The sequence below is a fragment of the Leopardus geoffroyi genome, chromosome D2 (assembly GCF_018350155.1).
Source record: "Leopardus geoffroyi isolate Oge1 chromosome D2, O.geoffroyi_Oge1_pat1.0, whole genome shotgun sequence".
NCBI lineage: Eukaryota > Metazoa > Chordata > Mammalia > Carnivora > Felidae > Leopardus > Leopardus geoffroyi.
Window position 1 is genome coordinate 82,059,249 of NC_059334.1, and position 12,598 is coordinate 82,071,846.

Genomic DNA, 12,598 nt, shown 5'->3' on the forward strand with positions numbered 1-12,598 from the left:
ACATGTGACTTCCCGTTCTGTCCAGGTGAGAACAAGCCCTCGCTGTGCCAGAAACCAAACCCACGTTTCCAAAAACAACGTAATACGCTACTGCGTTTCCTTCCAAAGTAATTTCCTGGCTGGAAATACTCATGACACCCAGAGTGCAGAAATGACTTCTTCACACCTAAAGGCTGAGAAACCAGGCTTGATTTTCCCAAATCTGCATCTCCATGGTCTGGCCAGGATCCAGGATTTATTAACGTTTCCTTCTGGGTGCACAGAACTGGATGCCAGAGACAAAGTTGCAGGAAGGAGTGTGGATTTAGGAAAACAAACCAACCTCCTAAGTGGGTTCCTGGACAGGACGCTTCTCAACGGGCCCCCCTCCAGACTTACATTTATGATGCAAGAGAGCCCCGGTGTCTTACTTTTCCGTCCGCACACTTTGTGCCCGCAAGCACAAGCCCGGGGTCCGGCATGTCATTGCCCAAGTACACGTGGGTCCCACGGCACAGAATCCGCCCTCCTTCCTGCAGCGGGATATTCGTTTCGATGGAAACGGCATTGGTACCGATGACGGGCCGGCTGGCGCCTCCTTGACACTGGATTTTCCCGCATTTAGCATCTCTGGAAGGGCAAGAACAGAGAGTCCCAAAGAGGGAAAGTGTGGGAGCAGCCCTTGGCGATGGAGGAAGTTCAGAGTGATGGCGTGGTCCGGCCGCAGCTTCCGTACCTCATCTCGCATTTGGCAAAGGAACTCTTGAAGTCTTTGCCACAGTTGCCGTAAGGGTCCCCTGCGGAGTTGACTCTCTCAAAGCAGATCCCAGGGGCCGGTTTAGCACCTGAAACAGAAGCAAAGAAGCAGAAGATGTTATTTCTAGAAACGTCTCTTTTATTTTTTGATTTTTACAAATTTATTTATTTTCAGAGAAACAGAGACAGCGTGAGTGGGGGAGGGGCAGAGAGAGACGGGGTGAGGGGAGAGAGAATCCCAAGCAGGCTCCCCGCTGTCAGCACAGAGCCTGATGCGGGGCTCAAACCCGCGAACATGCGAGAACATGACCTGAGCCAAAACCGAGAGTCGGATGCTTACCTGACTGAGCCACCCAGGCGCCCCTAAACACGTCTCTTTCTTTAACCTGTAGCTGATTCCTTTTCATCAGCCAAGAGCAGACATGATTAGCATCTCATTAAAACCCAACAAAACAAAGCAAAGAAACAACAGACGCTCGCAACAGCTGCGATCAACACTGGGTTCAGACGTGGACCTCCACAGGAGGCTACCAGAGGAAACTCCCATTTTCCCATTCTCTGTTTTTCAAAAACCGTGTTGAGCGGCCTCTACAAACTCCCTTCGAAAGGCATTATCCCGAACTGGACACAGTTCTCTGTCATGGAACAAGGCAAGGTCTCTGGCTCAACAGCATCACGTTCCTGTTTTTTTTTTGTTGTTGTTTTTTTTTAAAGTTTCTTCATTTTGAGAGAGAGGGAATGTGGGGGAGGGGCAGGAGTGGGGGGGGGTGTTGAGAGAGAGAGAGAGAGAGGAGAGAGAGAATCCCAAGCGGGCTGCGTGCTGTCGGCGCAGAGCTGGACGTGGGGCTCGATCTCCCGAACGGTGAGATCATGACCTGAGCTGAAATCGAGTTGGACTTTTGACCGGCTGAGCCACCACATCACGTCGTTCTTACAGCACCCACCCCAGAGGCCCCCTTCCACCCACAGTGTGGTTGCGCCACGGACATACCCAGCCTCTGCCCGCTACGCACCTTCTTCCTTCTTCCTCTTTTTCATCTACTTACTGGAGGTCGGGGGATGGTAAGGATGAGTCTCGGCGTTGAGCCCGTACTTTGCACTTAAATTCATCCTATTCGATGGCACTTTGATCAAAATACCTGGATCTAGTTAATCAAAGCAGCTGGGAAAAACCATCGTCTAAAATATCAACAACTCAATGGTTGTCTGCATATATGCGTGGGCCCTATCTACTTATTACTTGGCTGTCTGGCTTTGTCTCTCCTTCATTCTTCCCCCCATCCATCCTACCTGCCTACCAACCCAGCTGTCCGTCCGTCCGTCCGTCTGTCCGTCCACCCACCCACCCACCCATCTCCCGTTATGTGGCAGACTTCAATCGTACACAGATTTATCCGGTACTTACTATCTGCCAGGCACTGGGGGTACAGTGTTGGCCCCATGAGGACAAGACTTCTGCTTGCTTTCAAATTGCAAGAAGAAAGAGAAGCAAACAAATGAACGCGCCTGAAGTCCAGTGGAGGGCAACGTGATGAAGGAAACGGGAGAGTGAGAGGGGCCAGGGGGCTGTTGTTCTAAGCAGACTGGTCCCTCCTCTGAGAGGGGGGGACCAGGAGCCGAACTCCATAACTCAATCCTACCAGGGATCCTAAGACGGAGGTCTCATTTTCCCATTTTATGGACAAGAAAACTAGGACTGAAGAGGTTAAGTATGTTGCCTGAAGCCAGACGGCGGGGCCGTCTGAGGGCAGGGCTCAGCCTGCCCCCTCCGGTGCTCTCAGGTGTATCGAGGCCTCACAGGCACTGGGCCCTGCGTGGGCCTTGAGGACACAGGGCAGAAGAAGACCCCCTCTCCCCCACACTGCTGAGGGGGGCGACAGGCAGGTGCGCACGGGCAACAGGGCAAGAGCCATGATACGCACTCACGTGCAGCCCAGGGGATCCCAGACGTAGGTGGGTAAGGGGTTCAGCGCTACTGCCGTGTATGGAGAGGGCGACCAAACGAGGTTATGATAAGATGGCTTTGTTCTCTCCCTGCCTCAGAACACCAGGATACAGGAGACCAGCAGTTTCCAGCAGATGCTAAGCCCCTGGAACTGGGTAGGCAGGGTTGATAGCACGCTGCCATGATGCTGTTTTGATGCTATATAGGTTCTGTCGTTCTTACTATTATTAAGTAACTTATCTCCTAAGAAATGCGGCCACGTTAAAAACAAAACAAAACAAAAAAACAAACACTGTTGCAGTTTGAATGTGTGAATTGATGAGTTAGTTTTCCTTATAGGGCAAAAAGATTTCTACACATATTAAAAAATTTTTTTTAATGTTTATTATTTTTGAGAGAGAGAGAGAGAGACAGAGAGAGTGAAACAGAGAGCAAGCAGGAGAGGGGCAGACAGAGAGGGAGACAGAGAATCGGTTGCAGGCTCCAGGCTCTGAGCTGTCAGGACAGAGCCCGAGATGGGGCTCGAACTCACAGACCGCGAGATCATGACCTGAGCCGAAGTCGGCTACTTAACCGACTGAGCCACCCAGGTGCCCCAAAGATTTCTATATGTATATATGGCTGTATGTGTGTGTGTATAAACCGATCTCTGAGCAGTTTCAGACACATGAGCTTGTAAACAGGGTCACAAGGATGAGGGTTAGCCTGGGGTGTACAGAAGGCTAAGAACAAAAAGGGAGGAAGAGAGAGAAAGAGACGGGTGTCCACAATGATTTAAAACAAAGAGGTAAGTTAGATATATGAATACCAAATAAAGTGGGTAAAATAGGACAGGGAATCAAGCAAAGGTATACAAATGGTATTTAAGCAAGTATGAAACATTTTCTAAGAGAGAACCGGATCACTGCTGGGGAATCTGGACCCAGAACACAAAACTGCGTCTTCTAGGGTAGGGTGGGTTTGGGATTTAACGTCCCAAATGCCAATGGGCTGCCTGGCTTAGAAAGCCAGGTGTCTGGTCAGCGCAACGACTGTAAAATCACGAGAGGCTATAGAAGCCACCGCACACGTAAGGAGAGCTGCCATTTTCCCAAAGAGAAAATCGCACAGGAAAGGTGATGGCCAATTTGAATGTGCACATTTGGAGCAACATGGATGATGGAGTCAAGAGTCATAGAACATATTGTCGGTTAACTTGATGAGAAATATTGAAAAGTCACATTTAAAAAAAAAATTTTTTTTTAACGTTTATTTTTGAGACAGAGAGAGAGACAGAGCATGAACGGGGGAGGGGCAGAGAGAGAGGGAGACACAGAACCGGAAGCAGGCTCCAGGCTCTGGGCCATCAGCCCAGAGCCCGACGCGGGGCTCGAACTCACGGACTGCGAGATCGTGACCTGAGCTGAAGTCGGACGCTTAACCGACTGAGCCACCCAGGCGCCCCGAAAAGTCACATTTTAATTAAGAGATATTACTTTTTTCTTTTACTCTCCTATATCGTGAAACAATACTCCCAGCTTGTTTACATTTCTCTTTGGTCTTAAGGTCTTTGGTCAACTGATCTTTGACCAAGGTGCCAAGAATACACAACGGGGTAAGGACAGTCTCTTTAATAAATGGCACTGGGAAAACTGGTCATACACATGCAAAAGAATAAACAGGACCCTTATCTAATAATACCAGACACAAAAATGAACTCAAAACAGAGGAATGATTTCAGTGTAAGACTTGAAACTATAAAAAGGTAAGAAGAAAACATAGAGGAAAACCTTCCTGATGTTGGTCTTGGCAAAGATCTCTTGGGCAGGATGCCAAAAGCACAGGCAACAAAAGCAAAAAGAAAGTGGGACCACATCAAACTGAGAGGCTTCTGAATGGTAAAGGAAAAAAATCAACAAAATGTGAGACGACCTACAGAATGGGAGAAAATATCTGCAACCCATACATCTGACAAAAGGTGAATATATAAAACATATAGGGAACTTCTACAACTCAGTAGCAAAAAATCCCAAATGACCAGATTAAAAGATGGGCAAAGGAACTGAATAGACATTTCTTCAAAGAAGACGTGCAAATAGCCAACAGTTACAGGAAAAGACACTCAACATCACTGATTATCAGGAAAATACAAGTCAAAACCACAATGAGCTATCACCTCGCACCAGTTAGGATGGCTGTTACTAAAAACATGAAAGATAACAAGCGTTGGCAAGGATGCTGAGAAAAGGGAACCTTCATACCCTTATACCATACGTTGTAGGAATGTAAACAGATACAGCCTTTGCAGAAGACAGTGTGCAAATTCCGCAAACAACTAAAAATAGAACTACCATATCGCCAGTAGTCCTGCTCCTAGGTATACATCCAAAGGAATCGAAATCAGGATCTTGAAGAAATATCTAAACTCCCATGTTCACTGCAACATTATTCACAATGGCCAAGACATGGAACCATCCTGTGTCCATTGATGGATGAATGGATAAAGAAAATGTGGTATATGCATACAACTGAAGATTACTCAGCCTGAAAAAATAAGGAAATCCTGCCCTTTGAGACAGCCTGGATAAACCTGGAGGACATAATGCTAAATGAAAGAAGTCAGACACAGAAAGACCAACACTGCGTGATCTCACTTACAGGTGGAATCTAAAAAGTCAAACTGACAGAAGCAGAGAGTAGAACGGTGGTTGCCAGGGGCAGGGGGGAGGTGTGGGGAGATGTGAGGAGGTATTAGTCGAAGAGTACAAAGTTTTCGTGGTGAAAAATTAGTCCTAAAAATCTACTATACAGCAGAGTCTCTAGTTAATATAAAAATTTGCCAAGAGGGTAGATCCTAATGCTAAGTGTTCGTTCTCTCTCTCATACACACACACACACACACACATACACACACACACACACACGAAGAGAAGTATGACCTTTTAGAGGCGATGAATGTGTTTATGGCATCAATTGTGGTGACGGATGTACACTCATCTCCAAGCTCGTCAAGTTGTACACATTAAATACCTACAGCTTCGTGTATGTCAACCACACCTCAATAAAGTGATTACAAAAAGTCTGTTTCCTGCAGCCCATCCTCTGTATTTCTAGCTCATGTTGATGCTGACCTTTTTACTCTGTTGTGATGTTGTCACTGGAAATCTTATTCTTAGGTTCAAGTACCCATTCCTCCAACAATGAGTCTTCTGATTTTACTTTTTTCTATTTGCTCAGAGGGTATATACTCAGGATCTCCAGAAGCTGATCATTTATCCTGTTGCTTGTCAAAGTGATCTTTTCAAGGATCCTTTACCAGAACAACAACAACAACAACAACAACAACAACAACAACAACAACAGCAACAACAAAAGGTGGAGGCATGAAGTCACACCCTAGGAACAGTAATTAAACATACGACAAACGTCCCGGTCTTTTCATAAACCCAATCTTGTCCATCAGCCTCAACCAGGCTCCTAAACAGCACTGATAGAGGCTCCCGAGGCCCGAGGTACCTTTCCAACAGGACTGTGAGAGTCAAAAGACATGATCGAGAGATGAACAGGTCAGTAGTCAACCAAGCTTTCTGACGGATAATTTCTGGGGGGGAAACCATGCTTTATATCTGGGCATGTATGGGATCCAAGAAAAACAGTAACCGTTTATCGAATTTCAATTGCTTTTGGAAGGCTGCCTGCCTTCTCTGGTCTCTCTAAGCAGCCATGCTGCAGAATTGGAAGGGCAAGAGACTTGGGCCTGAGAATAATGTAGGCTGATCTGGTGTCAACCCTACATACCAAGAGACCCGGTAACATGGGGGACAAGTACATCACCTGACTCAGAGGTGCTGTGAGACTCAGTGAGGCCCCAACACACGGCAGGCTCTCAAACTGAATTATAATAAGGACAGCCATCGATCACGGGGAAGGGGAAGTCTGGCTCCTGGACATTAAGAGTGGGAGAATGTATGAGGGATAAAGAGAGCTCCTCGTGCCTGGCCAGGTTTGCGACACTTATTTACTTGCAATAGTTCATGGTTCTATCAATAGGGACTTGACATCTGTCTCCTTCACCGAGGATGGTCCCCAGTGGCTCGCACATCAGAGGAAACCAATGAAAAGTGTTGAATGACGGGATAAGTAATTTCTGAACCTACCTTGGGACATGAGGGGGAAGAGAATCTCCGAATCTGAAACACTGGGAAGTTTTGTACATACTCTGTATACTAAATAACAACTCTAGTCGCAGCTCAAGGACTTCAACTTCCCTACACCTCTCCCCTCCCGACTCATTTCAGGGAGTGAAGCTCCCCATGGCTCCAAATCCCGTGGTCGTTCTGGGCACCCTCCCAACCTGCGCTGGGTGAGCCCCTAGAGCGTCATCTCACTGCACAGGCACTAAGCACCATCTTGAAGAGGTAGTAGGAGATCTCAAGTACAGACATTTGGGTCTGAGTCATTTTTATACCCTGGGAACCAAGGTCATCTTCCCTGTAATTCCTTTCCTCGCCCTTAAACAAACCAGCACACACATCTTAAATGAACGAACATATTTTAGATCACCAACATACCATCGGTTGAGTACCCCCACTCTTGGGTATTGTGCTGGGTCCGGCACGCAGGATCTTTAATCCTTACAGCCACCCCTGTAAGGTCTACGTACCCCGTTTCACCGATTTAAACACCAAGGCTCAGTGTCCTGGCAACTTGCTGAAGATGATAATGTTGGGGAAGCGGTAAAGCTGGACTTGACTCATGGATCCAATGCCGAAGCCCACGGTCCTTCTATTCAGCTGCAGTCTCCCTCTTAGAAACCACCTAACTGGCAACACACTCCTCTCCCTGCGGTTCCTTTCTCTCCAGAACCACCAGATGACTCCTATAATCTGTCCATCCTCAGGCTTGGCTGCATCTCCACCAAATCTTTTTTCAGGGAATAACTTGACAGGCTGTGACACTGGCCACCCGTGCTTATTCTCAGGTAATGGTAATGAACGGAGTTGGGTGACATGCCCTTGAGTCTGAGCACACCAGTTGGGGCGGGGGTCTTCCTCCAAGAAGGGGGCAGTGGAGAGAGTCAGTAAACATTTTTATGTCTCTTTGCTGCATCTCTAGTGACTCAGGAAAAGAAATGAAAATCCCTGACTCTGATAACTTGAAAACTGCTGCAGGCAGAAGTCAGTCCATAAAGAAGCAAAGCTGGGTAGGGCTGGCTCTACTCTGGTATTAATCTGCCCCGTGGCTTGAAAAATGCAGCTTTCTAAAAGTTAACTTTCTGTTTTTCCCAGGAAACCAATAACAGTCTAGATCCAAGACTTATTCATTTTAGTTCTCACCCAGAACTTGAGGGAGCAAGAAATGCCATGTCACACTTTACCACTGGTGTATCATCACTGGGACATGTCAGTGCCATGGCTTGCTACAATGTGGCAAAGAAAACTCACATTTGGAAGAAAATTAGGTCACGCTTTCATCAGCTACGTGAACTTGGGGATGGGATGGATCTCTCTCTGTGACATCAAAGACCAGAACCCATACTCAATCCCTTGTCACGTGGCCTCTTCATCTGTTTATCTAGAGAATCAATAGAAAGCACATGATCATGTGTACTTCTTGGTCAACCTCCACGGATAAGATCTTTGGCATTCTCCATCCTCAAGCACTTAGGGGCTGACAGCTTTCGTCAATGCTCAGAAATGGCTGTTTTAATTTGGGTGGGGACATGGTGCCTGGAGGATGGGGCGAACTCTGCTTCCAGTGCTTGTTCTTGGGGCACCTGGGTGGCTCAGTCGGTTAAGGGTCTGACTCTTGATTTCGGCTCAGGTCACCATCTCACAGTTGGTAGGTTCGAGCTCTGTATCGGGCTTTGTGCAGACAGCGTGGAGCCTTCTTGGGATTCTCTCTCTGCCCCTCCCCTGCTTGCTCTCTCTCTAGCTCTCTCTCAAAATAAATCAATGAAACAAACTTAAAAAAACAAAAACAAAAACGACCCTTGTTCTCATCCAGTTGGGCTGGTCTTTCCTGCCCTGGGGTCTCTACCATTGGGATGAGAAATCGTGGCACGAGAAACACGGAGGTTTAAAGGCCAAGAGGTTTAAAATGACCGAAACTTATTTTAGAAGTACAAAAGCAGCTGGGACTGGATTCAGATCATAACATGCCCGGCCACCGCCCCACCTGCCATTTCAGGCTGTAGGCGGGGCCGCGCGGGGTTCTGTGCCACCTCCGGGGGCCGGCAAGCTTCCGGCTGGAGGCGGGGCACTGCTCGGCACCGCCCCTTCCAGCACAGCCCGCTGCACTGGGGCCAAACCCCTCCTGGGGAGGAATCTCTCCAGCGTGGGAGAGCCTGTGCCCACAGGACAGGAGGAGACTCCAGTCCGGCCACAGTGCTCCCTCCCACAGGTCGGAAGATTGGGTCAATGATGGATGATGGACCAAAGCCAAGTCAATCAGCGTTTCCCTTGGAACCTGGCTGCTGGAGCCCGTTGCGGAAGGGTCCTGGGCTGCTGTGTTCCTCCGCATTGCTGACTGTGTCCTTCCAGGCCTTCTCCCACCACCACCTTCCCGAGAGGCTGGACCCGGCCCTCCTTCTCTCAACCGTGCTGTGGGGGCTGTCCCCTCCTTGCATTCACCGCGTTTGCTCTTTTGCCTCCTGTGATGTCCCAAGGCTCCTTCCTCCCACTGTAAAAACCCAGCAGACAGGGACAGTGCCTCAGGCCCACACAGAGCAGGTGCGTGCCGAGAAGAAGGAGTGCAAAGCCACAGGGAAAGCAATCTGGGGAAGGCACATCATGTCTCAACTGCCTTCCCCAGAGGAAGTCAATTATGATTTCTGCCGAACAAGGCATCTCGGGTAAACGGATGCGGTCTCCTGGCTTATCTTTTCTGTGACTCTGGATTTTCACTTACTCATTTACATCAAAGGAAGTATTACTGTGCGGTCGGTCGGGGAAAGAAGATCGAAGGTCATCAAAAGACAGACATCTTACAAATGCAGGCGAAGTAAGAGAGCTTATCGGCGGGAAAACCGGAAAGGGGGCTCAGGGCTGACCTTGGGAACAGATACAGCTCTTGCATTAAAAGAAAACATTAAAAGCAGCAGAGTGGAAGACCCAAACCCCAGAGGCAACATCCCGCGCGCCCTGGCTGTGTGCAGACCCAGCAGAGACCAGTTCCAACAGCGGACCAGGACTCAGCCAAGTGACCCTCGTGGCTTTTGTGTGCGAGTGGCCGTCCGGCATTTCTCTCAGAGCCACAATGGTCAGTAATTTCAAAAGTGCAAATGACTTCTACCCACTGGTAAGAGGTTATAAAGGCACAGGTTTGGGTTCAAAGTTGCCGCGCTTAAAAATATCTGTCTTCCCGTTTTCATGAAGAGACTTCACATCTGTCTCTTGAGAAGCAAAATGACAACCGTTTTCTCATCGTCACTCTATCACATCCATCTACAGCCTTTGAATTCTTAATAATGGAACACTTAGAGGTTCTGCCATTATCAAGAGATAAAATTTAGCCTTTCAGAGGGAATTCTGACATCATGCTGTAGTTTACAATGACACAGAAAGTGATGGGTTTTAATTACCAGTCTTATCTTCAGAGTGATAAAACTTATATTCGTGATTGTAGTTTGGAAGTTTGAATGTCATTATGCCTGTTGAAAGGGAGATGATGACATCTCGCATTAAGCCCACAATTTACTTGATCTAATCTCTTCCTTAAAATGACTTTATTATGCAAATGATCTTCTGCCATTTGGGCGGATGGGCTCCTCCCTCCCTGTCACTAACTGTCCCAGCCCCCTGCTGCTCGCTGCTCCACCCACAGACAAAGGCACTCTTTTGAGCAACTGAAGGTCCTGTTGGTCTCCTTGTATTTCTCTCTCTCTCTCTCTCTTCTCCAAATTGACCTTTGCATTCAACGGAAAATGGAGCCCAAACGAACAAATCTTATCATTGCTTTCTCACGCAGCGGGACAGAAGGGAGACCTTCCCGACTCTTGGACGATAGGACTCTTGGCAAGAGCGTCTCTCGTTTCCCGTTGCTCGTCACCAGAGTGGTAGACGATTAGCAAATGTTCCGCGCCAGGTGTATCATCATAATGCAAACTCATTTAAACCAGCCTTGCAGATAAACACTGAATATTTACCAGCCCATAAAAATTGTCTGGCCAGCTCACACTGCATAAATCAAGCGACGCTATTTTCTGGTGAGTGATAACATAGATAAAACTAACGTATTTCAGGACTCCCCTGATGCAAATTGTTTGTGGCTCTCGACGTGCAGTTATCTGTAAGAGTAATTTCCAAGTCACGCTTTCAGTCACCATGGTTCAGATAAACAACACTGGCAAAAGTGAATTTTCTGCCCGAAGAAACATACCCGGCTTATTTCAGAAGGAATAAAGGTCATCTCACATTGACAGAACATCTTTGTGGCTATTAAGACCAAACTGGACTAAGTGAGCTAAATACAAGTTACAGTTTGAACTGCAGATAACATTTCTGTGTTTGACACCAACATATAAAGTCTTGAGATGGAACATTTGTGGAAGAAAAATTGGGGACAGGGAAGAATTTAAGCTCCTTGCCAACAAGAACATTACCGACATTAATTAGGAAAGGAGACAAATGAACAAAGACCCCAAAAGGTATTCTAGAAGTATCTTACATTGGGGGCACCTGGGTGGCTCAGTCCATTAAGCATCTGACCTCGGCTCAGGTCATGACCTCACGGTGGGGGAGTTCGAGCCCCGCATTGAGGCCCACATCGGGCTCTGTGATGACTGTTCGGATGCTGCCTGAGGTTCTCTCTCTCTGCCCCTCCCCCATCTTGCACTCTGTCTCTCTCAAAATAAATAAATAAACCGAAAAAAAAACAGAAGAAGAAAAGTATCTTCCTTTGCTAGTTGGGGTTTGGAGGCATATGTTTTGAATTTTCTATCATTCTATTTGTAGAAAGATTTGGAAGCAGGGTGAATTTATTGAAATATGATGCTGCTTTGAGAAATGTCCATTTCAAAAGGGAATAGTTAGCTGGAAGGAAGGGCTTTCTCCGGTCAGCGTTTGGGTAGCCAGGTCTGGAGAGTAATGGACTTCCTGAGTGTAAATGGACACTTCCGGATGGCTCCACAGTTCAGTTGGGTCACTGGGGTACGCGTGGCACGGGCCAGGAGTAGACGCTCAATGAATCCTGGAGCTCTGGGCTACTGGGGCTCGTGGGGAGCCTAAAATGACCCTAATGCAAATATGCTTCAGCTCCCCAAGCTTTTGCTAATCATGGTGAAACGAAATACGGCAAATGTGTCCTTGACAGTTAAGTTTTACTTTTCTGAATGGTGAAAAGCTGATTCAAACCAACCACTGTAACACGGCATTAGAATGTTCCCAGCCTGGTCCCTCTAGTTGGCCAGGGGCCTGGCTGAGGAAGTCACCCCCGCCTCGGGATTGTGACGGTCACATCCTGACTCCACTCCGGGTCCAGGAGATAGTGCAGAGGGACTGTGGGAAGTATGTCACTCTGGCAGACTCGGGCTCTTGAGTCAGCATCTTAGACTAGCAGGCCGTTGACGAATATTTAATAAATGAGAGAACGGGGTGAGAAATGAGGATCTCTGCTCTCCAGGTCACAGACCATGCTCTGGACAAGCAGCACTGCCTGAGGTTCCCTGGGATGGCCCCTTTGCACCTTGACCGCTGCTATTTTGTATGCAGGAAATACCCTTCCCCTCCCACCCCTGCCAAACGACTTCTCCAAGGCAACCTTATCTAGGACGCCTTCCTGGCTGGCTCCGTACCACACTCCGGGTTGAGCCTTCTCTTGACCATGCCTCGCCACATCACGGCACTCAGAGAATCTTGCTCACTAGTCCGTGAGCATCCTGTGAGCTCAATCCCATCTTATTTGCAGAGCTCGGACTTACTGGGAGCCACGCATCTAGCA

The 12,598-nt window shown here is 47.8% G+C and overlaps 1 protein-coding gene across 2 annotated transcripts in view; it reads right to left on the reverse strand.

The window, feature by feature from the left end:
- Positions 1-12,598, reverse strand: part of ADAM12 (ADAM metallopeptidase domain 12) — a 353,192-nt gene that overhangs the window by 40,461 nt on the left and 300,133 nt on the right. For both annotated transcript variants that reach the window (XR_006701751.1, XM_045439195.1), the window contains exons 15-16: positions 716-824; positions 411-609 (exon numbers count right to left, since the gene is read on the reverse strand). Coding sequence is in view for 1 of the 2 variants with exons in the window: in XM_045439195.1 (XP_045295151.1) it covers positions 411-609; positions 716-824 (308 nt within the window). In the remaining variant the exon portion in view is untranslated. The remainder of the gene's footprint in view (positions 1-410; positions 610-715; positions 825-12,598) is intronic.